The sequence below is a fragment of the Equus przewalskii genome, chromosome 1 (assembly GCF_037783145.1).
Source record: "Equus przewalskii isolate Varuska chromosome 1, EquPr2, whole genome shotgun sequence".
Taxonomy (NCBI): domain Eukaryota; kingdom Metazoa; phylum Chordata; class Mammalia; order Perissodactyla; family Equidae; genus Equus; species Equus przewalskii.
In genome coordinates this window covers 29,583,622-29,609,040 of record NC_091831.1, presented here as the reverse complement: position 1 = coordinate 29,609,040, position 25,419 = coordinate 29,583,622, and the positions used below count along the sequence as shown (strand labels likewise).

The window sequence follows — 25,419 nt, the reverse complement described above, 5'->3', positions numbered from 1 at the left end:
AAATGTTAGCTCAAGGCCAATCTTTCTCACCAAAAAACAAACCATACCTTTAAAAAATAAATAAATAAATAAACCAGTCACAGAAATAACAATAACTACCATTTATTATTTATACCCATTTAATGTGCATAATCCTATTAAAAAAGGAATAGTCCCATAATATAATATGGAAATTGAAACTTAGTGAGGCTTCAGTTTACTCTCATTTGCCCAAAGCCCTTGTTTTTATCCACTATGGTACCGTCCTCTATATACACAAAGCTCCTACTAGATATTGTCTGACATTCAGGCATGACATGAAAAATACTCTACGTACCAAAACCAGAGATAATTTCTAAGGGAGACCTCAGGGACGAATAAGCACACAGAATGAGCTCAGTGATCTTACCTCAGCATAGTGGATAGCCTTTTCTTCCATTTCCTTCCATGCTTTTAACATTTTTTCTGAGGCTAAAAAAAAAAGTCTAAATGGGTTATCTCAGAAATAGCCACAGCTTTAATTACTAACGTGCCCACTTCCTTGCCTTATCAACATCAAAAATAATGTTATAAATCGAATTGTCCCCCTAAAAGATATGCTGAGTTCCTAACCCACAGTACCTCAAAATGAGACCTGATTTGGAAATAGGGTCATTGCAGATGCAATTAGCTAAGTTAAGATGAGGTCATACTAGAGTAGGATGGCTCCTTAATCTAGTATGACTAGTGTCCTTACAAGAAGAGAAGAGACACAGAGACACAGACATATAAGGGGAGAGCACCATTTGACGACGGAGGCAGAGATTAAAGTGCTGCAGCTGCAAGCCAAGGAGCGCCAAGGACGGCTGGCAAACCGCCAGAAGCTAGAAGAGGCAAGGAGGATTCTTCTCCACAGGCTTCAGAGGGATCATGGCCCTGCCGACACCTTGATTTTGGAATTTTAGCTTTTGGAACTGTAAGATAATAAATTTCTGTTGTTTTAAGCCACCCAGTTTATGTTAATTTGTTATGGCAGCCCTAGGAAACTATTACAGATGGTTTTTCTCTTAAAAAAACATTTTTTTTAAGTAATACAGGAATATGATTTTTTTTAAAAAAATCAAACACTATGAAAGGATATAAAAAGAACAGACTAGGGGCTGGCCCCGTGGCCGAGTGGTTAAGTTCGCGCGCTCCACTGCAGGCGGCCCAGTGTTTCGTTAGTTCGAATCCTGGGCGCGGACATGGCACTGCTCGTCAAACCACGCTGAGGCAGCGTCCCGCATGCCACAACTAGAAGGACCCACAACGAAGAATATACAACTATGTACTGGGGGGCTTTGGGGAGAAAAAAAGGAAAAAAATAAAATCTTTAAAAAAAAAAAAAAAAAAAAAAAGAACAGACTCTCTCTTCCTCCCCTCCACCCTAAGGGATCTTATTATTAATCATTTGTTACATGGACACATATCCTTTTCCCTCACAAGAGAGACCATCTATCCATACTTTTTTTTGCTTTTTCCCCAACTTAAAACATTGCTGCCATTAAAGACCCAGGTGATCTTTGAATATCAGCACACAAAAATCATATACCTCATTCTTTTTTAACAGTTATATAAGATATAAAACTGACAAGCCAAACCAAAGACAATTTGATGAAATAATTATGTTTTGCTATTCACCAGAATGCCTGTAATACACAAAAAGAAATAAAACATCAATCATAGAACCAGCTCTAGTGTGTAAACTTATTCACCCAACTGGACACTAGTGATCATTTATTCTGAGATATACATACCTTGCTCAGACAGGTATACAAAGAGGATTTGTTTCCAAAAAAGGATTTGTTTCATGAAAGAAAACAGAAATGCTGATGGGGACCCCTTCAGCTTATTATTTGAATTTTAACTCTGCTTTTTATATTTCCTTAGTATATCCGAAGGGGGATAAGCTTGCAGTCAAATACTGAAAAATTGGAGGCTGTATACAACAAAAAAACAGTGGGACTCCACAGTAGGTGGTTTAGAAAAAAACACCGTGGAATTATTTGTGTTATTATTTACAGAAAGTAGCTTAAGACTTCCCTGGGTAAGAAGTTACTCCAATACAGAGTGTATATATTTTAAAAATGAGGTTTGAAAATCACAAATTCTTATAACACTTCTATATTTTTCTGGAGCTGAACAAATTTTAGCCCAATTGTGTGCGTGTGGGGGGAAATCCCTGTAAAGTGGCTCAACTAAAGGTTAAAAAAAAAAAGAGCTAACATTCAAAACAAAGAAGGTTTATGATGATTTGAGGTGTCCAATGTTCTAATGTGAATATAAGTGAAACATCTGGCTATGAGACAAGAAGGGAAAATAGCAGATAGCGTCAAGAGACTAGATGCTTCTTTCAAATACATCACTCAAACACTTACATATCCCATAAGTCATCTGCTCACTATATCTTTCCAAGTCAAGCTGAATGCTTTTGTGAAAAAACTCCAATTTAGCTTTCAGTTGCTGAGATGCTGAGATCAAAGTGTTCTTCATTTTTGTCAAGTTAGCATTATATCTAAGAAGACTTAACCTAAACCATAACAACAAAAAAAAGATATTAGCATTTCAGAAATATTGAACAAAAATTTAAAATCTTAAATTGCCATAAGCCCAAAGCCTAAGTTTCTATTATCAATCTATGAGACATAGCTGATCTCTAGGATCTGGTCTCTAAAGACTTCCTGCCTGTGATATTCTACGATAAAACAATCTTCTTATTCTAAGACCGTTCAGGAACTACTCTCAAGTCATTGCAACTGGATAGTTTCAGACCATAAGTGAGAATTCTGTAAGTCTGATCACAATATTACATTCCAAATTGGCCCAATATTTTAGCATTGCATGGAATATTGATTAGTGAAAACTGGCAAGATTAATTCTTGAGCATTAATGCACAGGATATTGTGCCTATAAACAATAGAATCCACTTACATTGCTGCTCTTTGTCCCTGAAAGAGCCTGCTGTAGTCTTCTTTTAGCCCAGACACGTAGTGCACTGCTTCGGCCCATACTTTACGCAGCTGTATAATTGGGAGCTGTATTTTGCTGTCCTGTACTGTAAGATGATGGGGAAAAGGACAGGGGAGTTACTTTTGAAGATTTTTACAGTTCATTTATCATTCTTTGTGATTTCCTGTCCATACAAATATCATTCTTATAGATGTTAGCAACTGATGCTAAAAAGAACCACTTGATACTGTTTCAGTTCAATATACATTTATGGAGCACTTGCACTACACAAGCCCTGCTCCAGATGCAAGGGGAAATAAAAACGAATAAGATGTAATTACTACATAAGCACGAAGCTTGCAATTATTCCTATATCTTGTCTTTTTTTCCTTGCTTCTCTCCAACTCAGAATACTTTTTTTCTTTACAATAATCCAAATTCTTTATTTCTTTCAAGTTCTAAATCAAGTCCCATCTCCTTCACAATCTCCCAGTCTTTCCTGCCTCTGAATAATAAGTTTCATCTCCTGAACTACAACCAGCTTCAGGAAAACATACACGGTAAGTGACATCCTAATAAGATATGCTTTCTTCAATGCCAGACTCATGAAATTATCTATTTATGATTCTCTCTTACCTTTTCTTTGATAAATGGAATGCTACTTTCTAAAACCATGGCAGGCATGTATTAACTTCAGTGAAATCCCATTTTAACATTATGAAATTCTCCAAGATTTAAAGAGATTCATTCTACATTGTAAGGTGGCAATTATATTCTCTGTTACTTTTTTCCAATGAAAACCTTCAGAGAAAGGTTGCTTACATTAGGGTTCATATTGAGAACACACATGATCTGAAGCAGATTTTTTAAAAAATAAAGCTTTGTATCTGGAAAAATCTTTGCCTCCCCTAATAATTATTAATAGCTTCAATTAACCTTTCTTCTATTCTTATATATCCACACTTACTCCAGAGGCTTCCTACAACAGACCGAAAAACCAAACCAAATCAAAATTAAAAAAAACCAAACACTTTTAGAAAAAGAATCTGGGGAAGAGCAGCCTGATCAAAAAAAGAAAAATCATATACTTTAAAAAATAAAGTCTGAAAAGTCCTAAGAAATGATACCCCCATAGCAAGAAGCACACCTAGTGTCCAGATCTTGGTTTCTAATACTATTCTCCAATTAAAGGAACCAGGGCTCCTTGGAGAAATGGCTGATTCTAGGACTGGACCAGGAAATATACAAGATGGGCCTGAAGCCCCTTGTAGTGCCAGAAAGTTAAGGAAGTGCTAAAAACAAAACAAAAACCTCTCAATGACGGAGCAAGTACAAGCAGCACAGGAAGCCAAATGAAAGAGCTCCTGATGGCCAAAGCTGAAGCAATTTGAACAACAAAATAAACTAGTATTGGACTATAATCCAAAGTATAAATGTCTATGAATCCATATTGATATAATGATTGAATAAATTAATAAATGAGAGAGAAGAGATAAAACTCATGTGCAAAAGAATTCCAAACAAATTATATAGATACTCTACCCTAAAGGAGTGAGAGCATAACTCCCTACTCCTTGTGAAGTGTGGGTTCTGCATAGCAACTTCCTTCCAAAGAGGACAGTATGGAAAGGGGAGGGAGACAAAAATTTACAGTGGAGAAACCTGACAAACACCACTTCAGCCAGGTGATCAAGGTCAACACCAACAGTCATAAATCATGTTGACAGTATGTACCTTTTATATACTGTGATGAAAATAGCACTTTACTTCTGCGATCTTTCTCTCAAAACCCATAATCCTAATCTAATCATGAGGCAGAAAAAAATCAGACAAATTGCAACAGAGGGGCATCCTACAAAATACTTGACCAGTACTCCTCAAAACTGTCAAGGTCATCAAAAACCCTTCAGGAAAGTCTGAGAAACTGTCAAAGCCAAGAGGAGCCTAAGGAGACATGACAACTAAATGTAATGTGGAATTCTGGATGGGATCCTGAAGAAGAAAAAGGATACCAGATAAAAACTAAGGAAATTTGAATAAAGTATGGACATTAGTTAATAGTAATACATTGGTTCATTAATTGCAACAAATGTACCATACTAATGTAAGATGTTAACAAGAAGGGAAACTATATGTATGGGGCAAAGGAGTACCATGAGAATTCTGTACTATCTGCTCGATTTTTCTGTAAATCTAAAATATTTCTAAAAAAACTAATAAAAAGGTAACAGAGAGGAAAGATTATATAATTTTAGTCCTTATGTTCAATTCTGTTCTTGATTATACAATTTTGTGCTTGATTTTAGTTTTGGGTAGATAGAAACTGATCACTTAACTTCTTCAAAAGAAAAGAATAGGGGCCAGCCCCATGGCTGAGTGGTTAAGTTTGTGCATTCCGCTTCGGCAACCCAGGGTTTCACTGGTTCGGATCCTGGGTGCAGACATGGCACTGCTTATTAGGCCATGCTGAGGTGGCGTCCCACATGCCACAACTAGAAGGACCCACAACTAAAATATTCAACTATGTACTGGGGGGATTTGCGGAGAAAAAAAAAAAGAAGATTGGCAACAGTTGTTAGCTCAGAGTGCCAATCTTTAAAAAAAAGAATAATTCTCACAGAATAAATGAAAAGATTTGAACATTAAGCAGTATTCATAGGATAAAATGAAATATTTGAACATGCTTAAATAATGAGTAAGCAACTAAAATATAGACTTAATTAAGAGTGGAGATTCATTCTTCTATCTGAGAGCGCCTGACCCTCAGGAAAGTAAGTCTTCTCCCAAATGAGGGATCTGGTAGTGATTTAAAATCTACCTTTTCACTTTCCAAACTATATAAATCCATTTTTACCACATATAGAAACCTGAAGTATGAGATACAGAACAGAAACACCAAAAGACCATTTCTACTAAACATGTTAAGACAAAATTATTTGAGGCTTAAAGCTCAGTCAATAAATGGACTGTACTTACCAATATAATTTACACAGTCAGATAAACTTCTGGAAGCAAATGGTCCTTCATATACAGTCTTACTTTTATCAAACAAATAAACCATATAGCTATCACAGCCTCGCTGAAAAAGAAACAATTAAAAAAAAAAATCCTTAAAAATTCTAGGTTCTCTAAGCACTTAAGCACCAGATTTCCTACTACGAAATGCAAATGAATAAAGTTACTATTCATTAGCATACATCTTATAGATTTAAGGTCTAAACTTTTGTTCAGGAAAAATAAATAAATAACTGTAGTATGAGCTAAAGTGAAAACCAATCACCAGACCCAAAAGGACAAAAGCAAAAAGTCATAATAAGACATATCCATACAATGGGAATATTATTCAGTAATCAAAAGGAATGAAGTACTGATACATGCTATGACATGAATGAACTTCAAAAACATAACACTAAGTGAGAGAAGTCAGACACAAGAGACTACAGATTGTATGATTCCATACACATAAAATGTTCAGAAAAAGGAAATCTAGAAATAGAAAGTAAATTTGCGGCTGCCTAAGGCGAGCAGAATGGAGATTAATAGTTAATGGACACGAAGGATTTTACTGAGAGGAAAATGTTTTAAAACTGATTTATGGCGATGGCTGCACAATTAGGTAAATTACTAAAAAAAAAACCCCACCGATTTGTACAATTGAAATGAGTAAACTATACGATACATAAAATATGCCTCAATACAATCAAAAAAAAAAGAAAAAAAGAGGCATGACCACAATCATATTTTACCATGCATCTATCCTCTGGTAGGACCTATGAGACTGCTGGTCTAATTTCAAGGTTCTAGGCTTCAAGAACCAAAAGGGAAAGAAAGAGGCAGGAGAGAACTGGCACCGAAGAGAAAGTCATACAAAGTTCAAAACAACAAATCTTTCATCTCTTCCTTGTTCACGTTGCTAAGAGTAATGACTAGGATAAAACTAAAAGAACTATAAGATGTGCACCAACCTCCAAGGGATTCCAAGGATGCATCAGAAAATGCAGGGCATGCAATCCCTCTATGCAAACAGATTTCTTATACTCTAGGTATATGAGAATTCTCTTACCACTCCATCTAGAACACACTGAGAGGCTGGTTTTCGAGGATCGAGAGAAATTCCCGTCTCTGAAAGAAGTTCTTGAGAACCAGTATTTATTCCAGTTTCACGCTCAATACGAGACTGCAGTGAATGAAGACTTTCATCAGGTGGTAAAAGAAAAGAAATTATCTTTGCAGAAGTCATATTTAGGATGTGTACTATCTGGATAAATAGGAAAAAAGAGAAATGGTTATGGATCATTTGTTACATAAAAGATTCAGTGCTAGATACTAAAGGGTATATGAGCAAAAGGTATTATCTCTGCACTAAACAAGGTTCAATCATTTTCCAAAGTGAGATCTTCTATAATTATAAAATGACATTCTGAAAACTGAAAAAGGAGTGTTTACTTTTCTACCACAACAGATGTTAGTTCCAAGGAATAGAGTTCCAAAGTTTATTCTTTCTAGTTCTAAGGATGCAGAAAATCAAGAAATAAAAACCCCCATTTAAAAAGGCAACACTTATTTATTCTGAGAAACATATCATAGATCTGGAAGGAAATGTTCCCATTTATCAAGTGCTTAATAACATGCCAACCACAGAGTTAAGTGCTTTCACATAACATCCCGTTAATTAGATTTTCTAATCTCCATTTTGGCAAGGAGAGAAATCAGAGCTCTGAGAAGTTAACTCGTTAGGGATCACACAGCTGATAACTGGGAGAGCTTAGATTTGAACTCATATCTATCTGACTCCCCACACTGTCTCAAGAAATAATCAATGGATAGAAGAGCAAGGCCTCTCTTTAAACAGAAAAACATACTGTTATTCTCATTTTTCAGATAAGGCAACCAAATCCCAGAGCAGTGATCTGCCTAAGGACCCAAAGTTAGATAAGAAAACAGTGTTCATATTCTCACATAAAGCCCCACTGAAAGCAGTCTGATACAGGCCAAGGGAGTCTGAGACTGACTTGGGTGGGGCTCTACCCAGGTAACTAAGGACAGCCACAGAGTTAAAGGTCTTTTGAACACAACATGATTTTAAATCCTCTTCCTTCCATTGTCCTTAGATAAGCCATACAAAATTAATACCTATGTTTCTCCAATGCCTTACATCGACTAGTATATGCAAATAATTAAAATTATCTCTGCTGGAAATGCTTATTACAAAGGTAAAGCATTGGGGCTGGCCCAGTGGTGCAGCGGTTAAGTGCGCACGTTCCGCTTTGGTGGCCCAGGGTTCGCTGGTTCGGATCCCAGGTGCAGACAAGGCACCACTTGGCAAGCCATGCTGTGGTAGGTGTCCCACATATAAAGTAGAGGAAGATGGGCACCGATGTTAGCTCAGGGCCAGTCTTCCTCAGCAAAAAGAGGAGGATTGGCAGCAGTTAGCTCAGGGCTAATCTTCCTCAAAAAAAAAAATAGGTAAAGCATTAACTTTCCTTTAACATATAACAATCTTTTATGTTTAAAAAAGGGGGAGGGATGAGAAGGGGATCTTTAAGTTGACACAGATTTACAATACAAGTAAACCCACTGAGAACTTCCATTCCTTCCCAGCCTAGGCAGATTTCACACTATGACAGCTGCCTCTAAGAACAACAGCAGAAACTTAGGATGAAAATCCTAAGGTGGACATTTACTTTTACACCGGGTATATGTCAAACCAGGGTAAGTGATCACACTACCAAAGCTGAGCCAGAAGGGAGCAAAAGAAAGGGAGAGGAAATACAACTGAAATTTCTTCTTTTGTTCACTCAAATATTTAATGAGTGCCTACTACGGTACATACTATTAAGTGTGTTGTCGTGGTAGTGGGTATGCAAATTGAGTAACTTATGATCCTTGCCCTCCAAAGACTCATAGCCAAATAGAAGATACTAAGAAACATTAAGAGAACTAAAATATAAGGCAAAATGCGATAGGTACAATAATAACGTAAAGTATTGTGCAGGTTCCAAAGGAGATTACTTGGCGGGAGGAAAAAGGTGCTTTATAACGAGGCACTATTTGAGCTAAACTTTGAAAAGGAAGAAGGATTAGAACAAGAAAAGAATGAAAGAAGAAAGGTTCTTTTAGGCAGAAAACAAGGTAGGCAGAGGGAGAGAAGTAGAAAGAAATGAGCATAATCAGAGAATATAAGCAATCCAGTTCAAACATACACAAAATGATGTCCCCTTAGGGCATAATAGGAGATAAGGCAGGAAGTGTAGGATGAAATGAGAACAAGATAGATTCTGAATACCAACGCAACAGTTTGGACTTTATTCAATAAGCAAAAAGGAAATATGGAAGGCTTTCTAACTTGAGAACCTGCATTGTTAAAACATTCAAAAGAGGGGCTGGCCCTGTGGTGTAGTGTTTAAGTCCACGCGTGTGCTCCACTTCAGCAGCCCAGGTTTGTGGGTTTGGATCCCAGGCACGGACCTACACCACTCCTCAGCCATACTGTGGCGGCATCCCATATACAAAACAGAGGAAGACTGGCACAGATGTTAGCTCAGGGCTAATCTTCCTTAAGCAAAACAAGAGGAAGATTGGCAATAGATGCTAGCTCAGGGTGAATCTTACTCACCAAAAAAAAAAAAAAACTCAAAAGATAAATCTGACAAAATAATTGGATATGCAGATTGAAGAAGAAGGAATAGTCAGATAGCTAGTTTCCTACCTAGGTAACTGGAAAGGTGACAGTGCAAGTAAGAGACACAGGAAAAGCTGCAGAAGTAGATTTAATGGAGCAAATGTGTTCAGTTTTTAATAAATTGAGTCTTGGGTGCCAGTAGGACCACGAGATGTAGTTACATACCAGTTATAAATACTCTGCATAAAAGTCACAATGGAGAGATAAATTTGGGAGTTATCCATATTCAGTTACAGTTAAAGTTATACAACTGAAGAGACTGCCAAAGAAAAGGAAGAAAAACTATTACGGAAAAAGAGAAAACCAAGAAGAGACTTTCAGGATATAGTTACACATAGGGGCATGAAAAACGAGGCAAAGAAGGAATAATTAAATACTCCTGTTTCACCATTATCTTCAGTGGCAAGTTCAGTATACTTTTTCAACTTTTCCACATATTTAAAGTTTTTCCTAATAAACAACTGGAAAAATATGCAATCAGACTCTCTCAACTGTTTTTTTTAGGGGAAAGAAGTATTTCAGTAACTGTTTTGTTGATTTCTTTTTCAAATGAAAATCAAACAGACATCATTCCCTCCCTGAACAATAAAATAAACACCTTAGAAAAATGCCCTACAATAATGCCAAGCTGTTTTGCAGTTTATGCTTCTGTGTTCATGATAGTCCCCTGCCTGTCAATCTTTCCCCCACCCATTCCCCTCATTAACTCTTACTTATCCTTTAAAATTCAGTCCTGTTATCATGTCCACGAAGCATCCCTGAACTACTATGAATAGTACCCTACGCATACCTTATTCTCCACTACCTCATAATAATATTGATCCTTTCAAGAATATATTATTGTACTTGACATTAAATAAATAAATAAATAAATAAATAAATACATTTGCCCAGATTCACAGAAGTAAACAGTGGTGCTGCAAACTGTACAGACCACAAAACACATACGGAGGACTCTTTCCCCATACCCTATGACAAGCAGATGCTCACAGACTTCTTCAAAGTAGAAATGATACTATGATTACCATGACAAGTCTGAAAAAAAATCTGAGATAAACAACCAAAACTTTCTGGAGGCAACAAAGAACTAGAAGACATCACCAAGTCCTGCTTGGCTGACACATTAAGGGATGATTTATTCCTTGGCACAGTAGAAGAAAACAAATTCAAGAAGTCAGGTATCTTTTCAATGTTAGCCAAGAATGACATCAATACAGCCTCAAGTTCCTATTTAATAAAGTATGCCAAGATTAGAGTAAAATCTTCTATGATTATACTTTCTCATTTCAATTTCGGAAACCATATCTACTACAAGCAATCAATATGGAAAGACCACAGATGAGAGCTGTTTCTGGGTATACAGTGTAAGAGAACCTCTCATTCATAGCAGAGAATATGTACTGAGAACCTGGTACATGCCCTGCTTTGTACAGAATGCTGTACAAAGGGATAGGCATGGCAAGGTAGCAGGGTGGGCGATTGTTTATAAAAGTAGTAAAAACAAACCCAGCATTGAAGAAGATAATCGACGTGGAGACGATGAGTGGAAGACGAAAAACAATTAGGGAATATAGTAAATATGACTAAATGACAGACTGGCAGAGACCATTCAGAGAAAAGGAAAGTTGAATATGTGCCAGTGTAGGTGAGGAGACACACAGAGATAGAGATCATTCTGGGTAGAAGGATAGCATTTGTCAAAGAACAAAAAAGATACTGGGCTTGATGGCATAAGAAGCAGTGACAAGTTGGTCCTCAATGAAGTAAAGGGTAAGAGAAGCAGGTTCAAGGCAAGCACTTGGTTGTGGTGGACCTGCTTTAGGAAAGCCCAAAAAAAGCCAAGCAGATCAGTTTAGAAGTAACTTGGTTGGCAAGAAAGAACTATGTTAGTTTCTTGGACAGAAGAATGAAAAAGCATTTTCAGAACATGAGATGGGTAGTTCACGCTGCATGGACTGTAGAATAGGGAGGAAGTATAGAGGCATGAAAGCCAGGTAGGAACCTTCCTCACCAAACCAAATCCAGTATGATTCAACTTAAATTTGTGAGGTGATAATGGCAGGAATATGAGGAAAGGGAAAACCCTAAAGATGCTTCAAATGAGTAGTCAACAAAGACCACTTAGAAATAAAACTGAGAAGGCTTACTAAAGAAATAAAAATGCATCAGCTCTAAGAATATTATTTTCTTTTTCAAATAAGCATCAGGAAAAGATTATTAAAACATATTTATGCTCATTTCCCAAATAAATTTGTTAACTTCAATGCAAATCTTATGAAGTAGATCCCATTCAAACTAACCTTCAAATTCAGAATGTGATCCATTAACACAAAACATCTTGGCTGCTTCAAAGTTAGATCAACAGGTCCTCCTCTCTGCTGAGGATCCCAATTCAGCATCAACTGTAGCCAGTGTTCCATGGGTTCTACTATTAAACTAGAAAGCATACAAAAATAGGGTGAAAATCATTATGTTCCAATTTTCCTTCAGCAGTGTAAAAAAGGTAATTTTATAGGTTGTCCATTTCCTTTCTCATTGCTTGTCTGTACCATTTTGTATCTTACTTTCAAATAATTTATAAAATGACAGGGGACAAACTTTCTTCCATAAAAACAATCCAAAATCCACATATATACATTAGTTACTGGCAACTCCAACAGGCGAGTCCAGTTCCCTTCTCCAAGGAACCCATTTACTTCATTATCCCAAGAGTCTTCTCAGCACCTAAGCCAATCAGTTAAATGGTAGCAGTTCTTGTTTCCACCAGACCTGTGCTGTCCAATGTGGCAGCCACTAATCACAAGTGGCTATTTGCATTTGCACTTAAGTTAATTAAAATTTAAAATTCAGTTAATCAGTCACACTACCCATCTTTCAAGTGCTCAGTAGCTTCACACAGCCAATGCAGGTACAGAACGTTTCTATCATCACAGAAAGTCCTACTGAATAATGCTACTTGGAACAGACAACCCTACTGTTACTTTTACAACCGTAAAGAAGCTGAGGTGAACTTCCTCAACTAAAATATACTTACCTACAAAGGCTATTTGGTTGAGGTAAATGGCTACTAAACCGAACTTCTCCTGTCATCTCTTCACACGCAAATATACACTTTGGATCCTTCTTCTTAATCTTCTCATGCCTATATAAAAACAAAAACGACCTCAGTTAACAACCTGATTGTCATAAACATTCTAAGATATTTGCCATTTAATTTTATTCAATTATGTGTTTAAAAAGCAATTATAACATTTAAAGAGAGGTATCCCATTAAGCACACCAAAATTCTCTTTCATTTCTTACCAGGTAAATGGCTGCAGATGATGCAAAAAAGGCCTATATCCAGCAATACATTCAAACACCATGGTCCCAAAGCTCCAATAATCAACAGTGGCTGTGTAAGGCTTATTCTCAAAGAGCTCTGGGGCCTTAAAAAGGAAAAATGCTTTAAATGTCAATACTATAAGAGAAAAGCTACTTTATTTTTGAACTAGTATATTTATGACCTTCAGAAATAAGAATGAGTATCTTGCACACTTAAATTCAAAGAAATAATACATGTCTTACCAGATACTGCAATGTTCCCACAAAAGATGTACATAGACTTCCTTGATCAACATCTTTGGCATATCCCAGATCAATTATTTTATGCATAATCTGCAAAATAATAAGTATTAAATGGTTGAGAAACTTGAAAACGAAAGGCAACAATGTCCTTCTAATGCTGGTGGTGAAGAACCTGGGCTCTGGAATGACACAAACGTATTTCAAGCCTGAGCTCCACCACTTTACTAACCGTGTGATCTTGATCAAGTTATTTAACTTCTCTCAGTTTCCTGTATAACAGGATTACTACCAATCCCTACTTCACAGAATTGTTATTGCCATTCAATGAAATACTGAAAGGAAAGAATTTAACACAGCGCTAAGGACAAGGTAAAAACTAAATACAGATTGACTATTAATTTTTATTTTGGTATATTCAGAATAAGCTTGATCCATTAAGGAACAGGCAAAGGTAAGGGTGACTTGCAAACTTGAAGAAGCATCACACCATCTTAAAGTAGATCAATGTGAGTAAATACCTATCTAACGTCAAGAACATCCTGAAGTCTTTGGACACACAAAAAAAGCAGAGACAGTTGGTGCCAAGCACACATGAAGAGCTCCTAAGAGAAGTATCATCATCAGGGTTTCATCACCTCCAACTGACCACCATCTTCACTAACTAAACAGGACGCAACCCAGTTTAAGGGTCAGACTCTTGGCTTTACAACTTTATTGGAATGGAACTTGGGTGCTAGAAGCAAGAAAACTACTCAAATTATTCTGATAAAAACAAATATTTCAGCAGTCAGTTCACAATTCTGGTTCTTCTCAAGATGACTCATTGAGGAATCTGAGAAATCAAGGTTTTGAATTTTAATTAAATATAGAACTTAGGACTTTGGGGAAGAGAAGGAGTTTTTCTTTTTTTTCTTAAATAAGAAACATACTTAAGTAAACATACTTTTTTTTCTTGAAGTAAAGCAGATCCAGGATGTGTGTGTTTTTTGGATATGCTTCATAAGGATCAACAAATTATTTACTCACTGCCTACTCTCTCTGCTAGATACTGTGCTAGAAAAACAGAAGTGAACCAGACAGGTGCAGTTCCTTCTCTAATGGAGCTACTGTGTTAGCAGAGGAGATAAATAACTAAACACAAAACCACAATTCAGTGTAGGGAGGGCCAGGATAGAAACAGTATAGAGTGCTGTGAGTGTACAGGAAAGGCACCAAACCTCAAAGACTAACTACATCAGGGAGGCTGGACTCAAGGGCATGGAACATTTCTTCAGGTTTCACCTACCTTTCCACCAACATCCTGAAGAACTATGTTTTCAGGTTTTAGATCACGATGTATAATTTTGTTTTCATGCAAATATCGGATCCCAGACCCTAAATAAAGTTTAAAATGTATTTTGAGGTAATGGAAAACACTAAATTTTAAAAAATTCATCCTCACATTTTGTACAGATCTGCCCTGATGCTCAAAGTTATATGAACCATCATAACTCTACGATTAATGATATTATAGCAGTTCATATTTTCTTCACAGAAAATCCAGTAACATTGAACAAATACTGTAGTATTATAATACATGCTCATGTAACAGGAGAATTAGTATTAAAGCAATGGAACAAGCAATTGAGAAAACCCTTATATTTACCCTAGTATCGTTTCCCTCCCACCTAAATCACCCTCTTCAACTAGACTTTCGCCTCCACAACCTAGGAAAAGAAGCAAAATTAAAATGCATATTATGGCTTTTGAGCTTCCTCCAAAGGCCTAGGTAGTGGTTATTTTAGGGATTTTTTAGGAGTAATTCTGATTAAAAAGAGATTTTAACCCTAAGAGTTGACTTGAGAACCTATGTCCATGAGATGCAATGCCACTGTTAAATAAAATTACTACGTTAATCAGGGAGGGAGGGGAAGTAAAATCAAATAAGGTCATTTCACATCATTTTTTGTCAGCAAATGGAACACCTATTAGTCAAAAATGGACTCCTACCCAAAACCAAAAAATAAATAACAAAATATCCTAGGTTTAACTTGACATCAACAGTAATAGTTAAATTTTTCAATAATTTCTTATAGATGTTAAAAATCTATGCTTTGAATGGTACATTAACAATTCTCCTTAATTCCCAAGTAGTATACAGAATCTTTTATAGACCAAAAGGGCATTAAATTATGATGGTATTTTCATATTGATTACATACCTATATCACTCAGTAAAGAAAGTATCTGGCTTTCTTTAAGTCCACAGCAATTTTCTGGTTTGTTGAGTAGCTAAAGGAAAAAAAAAAGAAGTCTAAAAATGTACACTGCCAATATTGCCGGGCAGTAATGGAGACACATTAATCACTGTATTCTAAGAGAATATTCAAATAAGAAAATAAGTCATGATTAAGAAAATATAAGAGGGGCTGGCCTCATGGCGTAGTGGTTAAGGCTGGTGTGCTCTGCTTCAGTGGCCTTGGTTCATAGTTTTGGATCCTGGGAGTGGACCTACACCACTCATCAAGCCATGCTGTAGCAGCAACCCATATACAAAATAGAGGAAGACCGGCACAGATGTTACCTCAGAGCTAATGTTCTTCAGGCCAAAAAAAAAGGAAGATTGGCAACAGATGTCAGCTCAGAGCAAATCTTCCTCACCAAAAAAAGAAAGAAAGAAAGAAAATATAAGAGGGGAAAAATTACCAAATCCATACTGAGGACATGTAAATTTCATGAAAAGGCTTATTCAAGTAAAGATAAAGGGGGAAAGTATTTGAAGTTGAAAAATCTCACAGATATATTAAAAAATAGCCATATGGCAGATTTAAAATGAGATAGGAAAGAAAGATTTGAAATAGAGAAAAAAACTTTTTTATAAACATCTTCAACATTGATATTTTGATCTAACACCATCAGTATAGTCCCATCCTGCAACCACTACCAATAACAACAAATCAGCAAACATTCCCGGTAAAGGACCAGATAGTAAATACTTCAGGCTTTGCAGGCCATATGGTCTTTGTCACAACTACTCAACTCTGCTATAGTAAGAAAGCATCCATAAAAACAGGTAACAGGGCCATAGTTTACTAACCCTTATTCAAGATTATCATATTGAATGTGATTCAAACACTGCTAAAGTTCATGATATGCTATCTCATCATCTCAAGACAGCCACACTACCTTCCGAAGATCTCCTCCAGAACAGTATTCCATTGCTAGAAGAGGCACATCATTAATCAAAAAATTCAATTCCTCAGGAACATCACAGGCCTTTACAACATTGGCGTGGTTCAACCTAACGAGAAGGGGAAAATACCATAATCAAAAATTGTTTTCCGGGGCCGGCCCCATGGCCAAGTGGTTAAGTTCACACGCTCCGCTTCAGCAGCTCAGCGTTTCACTGGTTTGGATCCTGGGCACAGACCTAGCACCCGTCATCAAGCCATGCTGAGGTGGCGTCCCACATGCCACAACTAGAAGGACCTACAACTAGAATATACAACTACGTACTGGGGGGTTTTGGGGAGAAGAAGAAGAAAAAATTTTTTTACAATGAAAAGAAACTGGGTTTGAAAGGGTAGTTAATTGGGGGGCAGTGTGGGGAAGAAAAGCTGGCCTTATTTATAATATTTTAATGTCTCACCTGTATAACTAAAAATTAATAATTTTTAAAAAGAAGATATAGATAAAAACACTATCATTATTACTACCATTACATTTCTATGTGCCAAGTAGCAAGCAATTTACATACATTAACTCATTTACTTGTCACAATAATCCTACTATAGGTAGATTTATTAATAGTCTCATCACATAGGAGATAACTGAAGCACAAACTGGTTAAGTAACATAAGATTACACAGCAAGAAGGTGGTCAAGTAAGGATACAAATCTGGCAGTCTGGCTCCAAAGTCCGTATCATACTGCCTCTCCCATAATCACTCACGATGTCACCCAGAAGTGCACACCATTAAAATTTTGGCATAATTCCTTCCAGTTTTTAATCTGAGCACAAATAGATTTTCTCGATAAATACTGAATCTCACTATCCATTGTTTTCTAATATCTTTTTTTAACTTAATAATATATCATCCCAGACATTATCATCATCATCATTATGCTCAGTGGTTCTCAAAACTGGAATAGATTCCCAGGTGTTAGGGACCTAAAGAAACAGAATCTTCATGTGCAGGGCTTGAGAATTTATACTGTTAACAAGCTTTCCTGGTGATTTCTCCACATAGCCAAGTTTGAAAACCATTAAAGTGAACTGAAACAGACACTGCAGTCAGAAAGTGTTTATTTCAAATCCAGACTCTATTACCTATCAGTTGTATGACTATGAGCTTCAACTTCCTCATTTATAAAATAGGGATAATACATAAATACAGGGTCGTTGTGACAACTAGAAGAATTACTTGCAAAGCACTTAGCACACTACCTGCAGAGATTTTAAAATATGTCCACTTCTCCCTTCAAGAGCTTAATTCTCCTCCCCTTCAGTGTAGGCTGTACTTAGTGACTCATTTCTAACAAACAGAACGTGATAGAAAGGATGGAGTGTGACTTCCGAGGAAAGATCATAAAAGATATGTCAGCTTTCATCCTGCTCTCTCTCTCAGATCACCCATTCTGGGGAAAGCCAGCTGCCGTGTCATGAAGACATTCAAGCTTCCCTATGGAGGGGTCCACATGGTGAGGAACTGATGCCTCGAGCCAAAAGCCATATAAATGCACTCCTCTTGAAGTGGATACTCCAGCCCCATTCAACCCTTTGGATGACTGCAGCTCCAGTTAACATTTTGAGATGTTTCAGGAGGCAGCTCCCGAGTCAGAACCACCCAGCTACGCCACTCCCAAATTCCTAAACCACAGAAAATGTGAGATATTAAATGTTTGTTGTTTTAAGCCACTAAGTTTTGGGGTAATTTTTTATTTAGCAATAGATACATTATTTAACAACAGTAGCTGAGAGCAAAGAAATGAGAGTAGTGATTGTTAACTAGAAAGTATAACAAGATGAGCATTGCCCAAGATCCACAAGAAATAGATTCTGCCCTCAGAGAGCTGAGTCTGATAATACCTAGCTGACTTTTTAAACTAGACTTACTTAATGTGATGTTATTTGAAATAGAACTTACATTTAATGAGAAAGAGAAAAACACGCTCCCAAAAAGATCTTCATAAGAATGGATTCCTGGCCTCCTTCCCTATGATGACATCTGGCTAGGCTACAGAACTGGGGAAATATGTCATCAAGCACACTTACTTCTTCATGATCTGGATTTCATGGCACCACCGTTCTCTGTTTTTCGTACTTAGCTCTAGGCGACAAGACTTAATTGCTATTTTGAGATCAAGTTCCTGCCAAAATAGAAAATCAACAGAAAAAAACATAAATTAGGTTCTTGTGCAGATTTACTTACTATCAAAGAAATGGGGAAACAAAACTCTTTAGCTTTACTAATTAAACACAGTCATGTGTCATTTTAACAAGGGACTCATTCCGACAAATCCATGGTTAGGTGATTTCGCCGTTGTGCAAACATCATAGAGTGTACTTACACAAACTTAGATGGGACAGCCTACTACACACATGGGTTATATGATACTAATCCTAGGGGACCACCATTGTATATGCAGTCTGTCATTGATCAAAATGTTTATGTGGCACACGACTGTATTCACCCTCAGCTCTCTCGAGCCAGAGTTTTGCTAGATAAACCATGAGACTATTAAACCAATGCTTTAAAACTAACCTTCAAATACACCAAAGCACACAGGCAAAAAGTGACTGAGGCTGATCCTATAACAGGTCTCTTTAGAACAGTCTCATATATACCGCTAGAAAAATATCTCCCCAACAAACTTCTTTTTGAGCTTAGTTAAGAAGCTAACAAGAGCCCTATTCTAATGCAAAAAACTCCAAAACTAGTTCCTAATCTTTGCATTTCAAGTGACATAAAAAAAAAATCCTAACAATGATTGTACTTCTGTTTCCATATCTACAAAATGAACCTAATAGCTCTTGCCTATGACTAGTAATTTAGCCAGTTCTGACTGAAATTAAACACAACCTGATGCACATTACAGGAAATAGCCAGACCTCATCGCATTCTGGCAACAGTAATAATGCAGCTCAGGAACAGCAGTCAGGACCAAAGAGAAGGAAAAAAAATATATAGATGAGGACGCAAGACACAACTTGTATGGAACTCTAAATGGGGGCAGGGGGAAACAGCTAGAGATAAATAAGATAGCAGACGTACAGAGAGAGAAGAAAGGATAGACTACAATCCAGCCTAACCACAGTCCTCACTCCCTTCAACCCTTCTTTTGTTTTCAGCAGATACCTGGTTTTACCTAGGTCCCATGTAAGCTTTTACCACCATGGAGACAATCTGGTACAACCATAAACAACTTTAAGTCCTAAATTCTCATATGAATGAGGCAGGAAGCTATCTATTTCAAAAAGATCCCACTCTATAAGACCCTTCAACACTCCAGTTTATATTTCACCTACTCTGTGAAGGCCTTCCTCATTCTACCTTTTCAAAAAGAACGTTCTGTAGAAAGTTCATACAAGTCTGGCCAAAAAGACGAGTTCCGTGTTTAAAAAAATGATAATATTCTGGAGATGGATAGTGGTGATGGTTGCACAACAATGTGAATGTACTTAACACCACAGAACTATACACTTAACAATGGTTAAAATGGTAAATGTTATGTATATTTTACCACAATTTTAAAAACTGGAAAATACTAAGTTAACTTCTTTACTATAGGACTGCTCAGGGCTTGTAACATACTACATGGGTTATGAATCTCCAAATGAAGGAATATTATATGCAGCATCACCCATTGTATTTGACCATAGTATCCTTGTTTTCGAAGCATTTCATGGGAATCGTTTTTCCAAACACACTTTGAGAAGTGCTACCCTGTTCCCTAGGAAGAGGTCTTTGGTTATTTTGCCATGCTTCCACATCACTTTACAAATAACTTTGTTATATCGGTAACACACCGTACTTAAAGTGTTTCTGTGTCTACTCTCTCACTTCACCTGAAGTCTCCTTGAGGGCAGAAAATACTGTTTTTGATTTGGGCACCACCAGCACCCAGCACAATAACCAGCTAAATAAACTATCTCACATCCTTTTCTCTTCCTCACTGTGCTTTAAGAAGTGTAAATGAAATACTGGGACCTGGCTTCCACCAAAACACAAGGATCTTGAAAGCTGTAAATGCAAACCCTAAGTCAAGCTTGGAAAAGGAATGATGCTGTTCCCAAGTCTTATGACAGACTATTTCTTCTCTTCTCACTACGGGCCCAGTTGTCAAATGTCCCAGTTTTGGAGAAGGGCCACTCTGGACAACTGGAAAGTTCCTGAGAGATTTCTAAGATTCTAAAGGAGCCCAAATCTCTTCCATTTAAAAAATGACAAATTCCATAGAGAGACAAAGTAGAACAGTGGTTGCCAGAGGCTGAGAGAGGAGGAAATGGGAAGTTATTGTTTACTGGGTACAGACCGTCTGTTTGGGAAGATGAAAAGTTCTGGAAATGGATGATGGTGATGGTTGCAAAACAATATGAATGTACTTCATGCCACTGACATACACTTAAAAATGGTTAAAATGGTAAATTTTATGATATACATACTTTACCACAATTTAAAAAAAAAAGTGATGTATTCATCCATCTCCGGCCAGGGACCAAGAATACTGGTCACAAAAGCATGCCAGCATGCATACTGTTTTCTTCTGACAGGCTGATGGGCAGGCTTAGATAACAAGGCCACAGGCAATATTCTCCTGTAAGTACCTGGCTCCCTCTCATTTCTGAGTGCCTTATGTCCTCTCTTATGGTAGGAACTATTAAATTTACTACTTGTCTGGCTGTCACAGTACTTAATGCCTTAGTCCTTCACCTTCCACTCCCCCTCTCTCCAAGATTTCCTCCTATGCTCTATCTAGAAACCTGCTTCACAAAATTTCCTCAGTGATATTTGTCTTTGTAACTGCCACACAAACATGCCTATTGCTCCCAGGTAGAGTCCCATCTCCCCTACCTCCCACCCTACATTATGGGCTCTCTACCCAAACCCATATTCCATAGGACAGCAAATCATGATTTTCCCTCTTGAATTCATTTCTCCATTCACAGGCCAATTGCAAGCATTTTAGGAATATCTTAACTGCTCATTTTGTCCCATATGTTTTTCCACTCAGATTTATCTCTTACAAAACATCTTCCTAGAATAACACATACATCTCAATATTTCCTTTTTTAAGGTCAATTAATGATGAAGAAGATGATGATAACAGCAACAACAACACAGCAGTAGCAGGAGCTAACAACTGAGGGCTGACCATGGGCCAGTTACTGTTCTTAGCTTTACACAATTACCTTACTGAATTGTCAAACAGACCCATGATGTATATACATTAATATAACCATTTTACAGATGACAAAACAAAGGCTATACTGCAGGGATTATTAGTCCAGGGTCTATATACGTAAAAGGCTGCGGATGTCCTTCAGGAGAGCATGAACTCCCTCAAATGACAATGCATAAGGCTGTATGGATGTGCATCTGTGCATTTTTCTGGGGAAAGGGTTCACAGCTTTTATTGGTATATCAAAAGACAGAGCTCAAACACGATTATTAACTGCTGCTAGGACGGTTAAACGTTCTCAATTAAATCAAAGCAAAACTCCTGACTCGGATGTTAGCTGTCTTCCACCGGTTAGAGCACCTCACCCCAGGCTATCTCCTTCCCCTGTGAAGTCATGATCACTTCACCAGCTGATCCTCACACTGTTCCCCAGCTGGAACGTATCCCCAACTCCAAAGCCTACTATTGCTTCCAAAAGCTTAACGGTGGACCCACCATAAAACCTTCTTCCCCTACTCCAGCCCCTACTGATATCATATGGCCTCCAAGCGCACACCCCTTCCAACAGGCAACCCCCTCTTCAGCCCCATTTTCTCACCCATTGGTGCTCACACATACACTCTCTGATGTGCATCTGCCTCACACACCCTGACACTCTCCATGCAAAAAGACACACGCACTGTCACCCACTTTGTCACATCTTGACACCCATAGCAAGAGTTCTCCCTAAGGGCTCTCACCAGAACCTGACCCAGAACCTCAGGCAACCTCGGACTCAGTCCCCAGGCTCACAGGCACAATCTGACTGTCTGTCTGTCTCTCTCTCTCTCTCACACACACAGAAGCTCAGTGGCCCACAATACTGCCCAAGGTCCCAGTGACAATCTCTCACACACTGACAGTCACTGTGTTCCACAGACGCTCTGACAAACACCCACAGCCGCTCCCTCGCGCGCCCCGCCTCACCCGATGCTGGTACAGGCAGACGTTCCCGAAGCCGCCGGTGCCCAGCCGCTCCCGCATCTCCCAGGGCCCGCCCGCGCCCGGCCGCAGCCCCGGGGGCCGCTCCATGGGGCGGGAGGGCAAGCGGCCTCAGGTTCCGCCACCGTTCCAAGGCCGGTTCCGGGCCGCCGCGGCTCGCGCGTCTTCCCTCTCGCGAGAGGTATGCGTCACTTCCGGCAACTGCCGCAGGAAAAGCTCCGCCCCGAGTCTCGGGGGCTCCGCAGGGGACCAGCCGGTGAAAGGATAGGGGGAAGAGGGCGCTTTCAAGCTACCAGGTTCTTTGGGCCTTTTCCTGGCTGAGAGATCCAGTCGTGTGATTTTTCAGTCTTCAAAAATATAAGCTCTCTCCACATCCTGCATTCCCTTCAAATTACTTTCCAAACCAGTCTCTCCAGTATTCGTCTTTTCTAAACTTCACATCGTCTCCACCCCTGTCTACACTTCACCTTTCAGACCTCTGCCATCTATCCTCCAACCTCATCACCCGCTGAGCTGGCACTGGCACAGGCCACCAATGATTTAAATATTGAGGAATCCAAAGAACTAGAAAGAATCCTGCGCTAACAGGCCCGCTGATACATTAGCCTTCATAGTTCACTTTTTTTTTTTAAAACGATTAATCATCTTGCATAGACGAGTCAGGCTCAGCTCTTCTCTTGCTTGACTTCCTATACACCTGTTCCAGGATCTCCCCTGTGTGTAATCAAACGGCTGAAGGAAGTGACGCTGTTCCGGAGTAAAGAATGTTCCTCCTGACCTTGGGAGTTTTTCCTAAATTTACCACGGAGCTTGCGGTCAAGCAGTCCTTCAGTTAGGGGGCTTGCCAGTGCAGTAGTTCTTCATCCTGGGGATTGTTTCTGATGTGCGTTGCGGGGCTACAGAGGCAAGCTTTGGGAATGCTGTTGCTGCAACAAGAAGTGCTTTCAAGTGGCGGATTGCCTTAGCGTAGGGAAACCAGCTCCCAGTTTTCCCTTTGAGTCTGTCAGACGCTATGCGGAACTGCGGGATCTTGTCAATCACTCCAGGTGTAACAATCAGCTAGAGTCAAAATCCCTAAAGAAATATGTCAGTTGTGTTGACTTAGAATTCCAACCAACCCTTTGTGACACCTAGCTGTGCCATGGCAGATATAACATGCTGAGATGTCTAAAGGTGGATATGGCATGTACACCACAGCAATGTTGCTAACTGCTTTGAAAGCATTCCATCAGCCTTTGGCAGAGCAAACGTGTCTATTGTTACCAGAATCGCTGAACAGTTCAACCAGAAGGTAGACCCACTGCATGATACAAACCAGGTCGTGTTGTAGGTTCAGTGATGTATGTGTGGTATCAGCGATTCTGATTTGATGTGCGCTTGGTAGCCATGGAGCTGGAGTATCAGACTGGGAGGTGATGGCAAATAGTTCCTGTAAGAACACGTCTCTTAGAGCTGGGCAGACTGCACCGATTGTGGGACAGACTGTCCCAATAGGATGAAGCCCTCTTGTTTGCTAGGTGTACAGCATAGCTGGCACTGGAGTGGGTCTGATCTCCACACGTGGGGCTGCAGTCTCCTAATTCTCACTTGGAAGAGTTTGGGAAGGATGCTGAAGACCTGAGGATACTGATGATTGGGCTGGCACCAAAGTAACCATCTTTGCAGGAATTGAGTTGTTTCCCGTAGTTCACTCTTTGAACATTCCCATTCTCAGGGATGCTGTGTAGCTCCTTTTTTAAAAATCCAGGGCCAGATCTTATGATCCAGCCATCCCACAACTGGGTATCTATCCTAAGAACCTGAAATCAGCAATTACAAAAGTCCCATGCACCCCTATATTCATTGCAGCATTATTCACAATAGCCAAGTCATGGAACCAACCTAAGTGCCCAGCAACTGATGATTGGATAAAGAAGATATGGTGTGTATATATATACATACATACATATATATATATATATATATACACACACACACAATGGAATACTACTCAGCCATAAAAAAGGGCAAAGTTGTCCCATTCACAACAACATGGACAAACCTTGAGGGTATTATGTTGAGTGAAATAAGCCAGACAGAGAAAGATGAACTCTGCATGACTCCACTCATAGGAGGTAGTTAACATATAGACAAAGAGAACTGATCGGTGGTTACCGGGGAAAGGGGGTGGGGGGGGTGGGGGGAGGGCACTAGGGGTGAAGTGGTGTACCTACAACATGACTAATAATGATATACAACTGTAATTTCACAAGGTTAACTATCATAATCTTAATAAAAACTAAAAAAAAAAAATCCAGGGCCAGTTGACCTCCGGCTCCACTATTTTCAAGTTTGCCAGTCTTTTGGGTATTTTTGAGGAAGATTAGCTCTGAGCTAACATCTGTCGCCAATCCTCCTCTTTTTTGCTGAGGAAGACTGGCCCTGACCTAACACTCATGCCCATCTTCCTCTACTTTATATGTGGGACGTGTGCCACAGCAGGGATTGATAAGCGGTGCGTAGGTCCGTGCCAGGGATCTGAACCGGCAAACTCCAGGCCGCTGAAGTGGAGCACCCAAACTTAACCATTAAGCCACTGGACTGGGCCCCAGTCTAGGGTTTTTTCATGTGTAAAATGGAGGCAATACCTACCTCATAAACATTTTGTGAGGATTAAGTGAAACAGTGTCTATGCCATGAATGCCCAACATGTAATTTTTTATTTTGGCTTCCAAGATACAGCATTCTCCTGTGAGCTTTCTCTCTGTTCCTTCTCCATGTACTTGATGGATCACTCTCTTTCCAAGCACTCCTTAAATATTGAGATTTCTCAGGTAGTTATCTCCAGTTTAGGGCTGTATTCACCCTTATTTTCATCCATTC

The 25,419-nt window shown here is 38.7% G+C and overlaps 1 protein-coding gene across 3 annotated transcripts in view; it reads right to left on the bottom strand.

Annotated features, from left to right (window-relative positions):
• Positions 1-23,624, bottom strand: part of CHUK (component of inhibitor of nuclear factor kappa B kinase complex) — a 37,487-nt gene extending 13,863 nt beyond the window's left edge. For 2 of the 3 annotated variants that reach the window (XM_008543855.2, XM_008543857.2), the window contains exons 1-14: positions 22,543-23,571; positions 18,449-18,543; positions 16,360-16,474; positions 15,396-15,465; positions 14,481-14,569; positions 13,196-13,285; positions 12,932-13,056; positions 12,663-12,770; positions 11,929-12,064; positions 7,010-7,204; positions 5,923-6,025; positions 2,929-3,052; positions 2,376-2,527; positions 389-450 (exon numbers count right to left, since the gene is read on the bottom strand). In XM_008543855.2, coding sequence (XP_008542077.1) covers positions 389-450; positions 2,376-2,527; positions 2,929-3,052; positions 5,923-6,025; positions 7,010-7,204; positions 11,929-12,064; positions 12,663-12,770; positions 12,932-13,056; positions 13,196-13,285; positions 14,481-14,569; positions 15,396-15,465; positions 16,360-16,474; positions 18,449-18,543; positions 22,543-22,647 — 1,569 coding nt within the window. In that variant the 5' untranslated portion in view covers positions 22,648-23,571. Of the gene's footprint in view, positions 1-388; positions 451-2,375; positions 2,528-2,928; positions 3,053-5,922; positions 6,026-7,009; positions 7,205-11,928; positions 12,065-12,662; positions 12,771-12,931; positions 13,057-13,195; positions 13,286-14,480; positions 14,570-15,395; positions 15,466-16,359; positions 16,475-18,448; positions 18,544-22,542 lie in introns of all 3 variants that reach the window. The other variant, XR_011522636.1, reaches the window with a different exon arrangement.
• Positions 23,625-25,419: the final 1,795 nt, after the last annotated feature.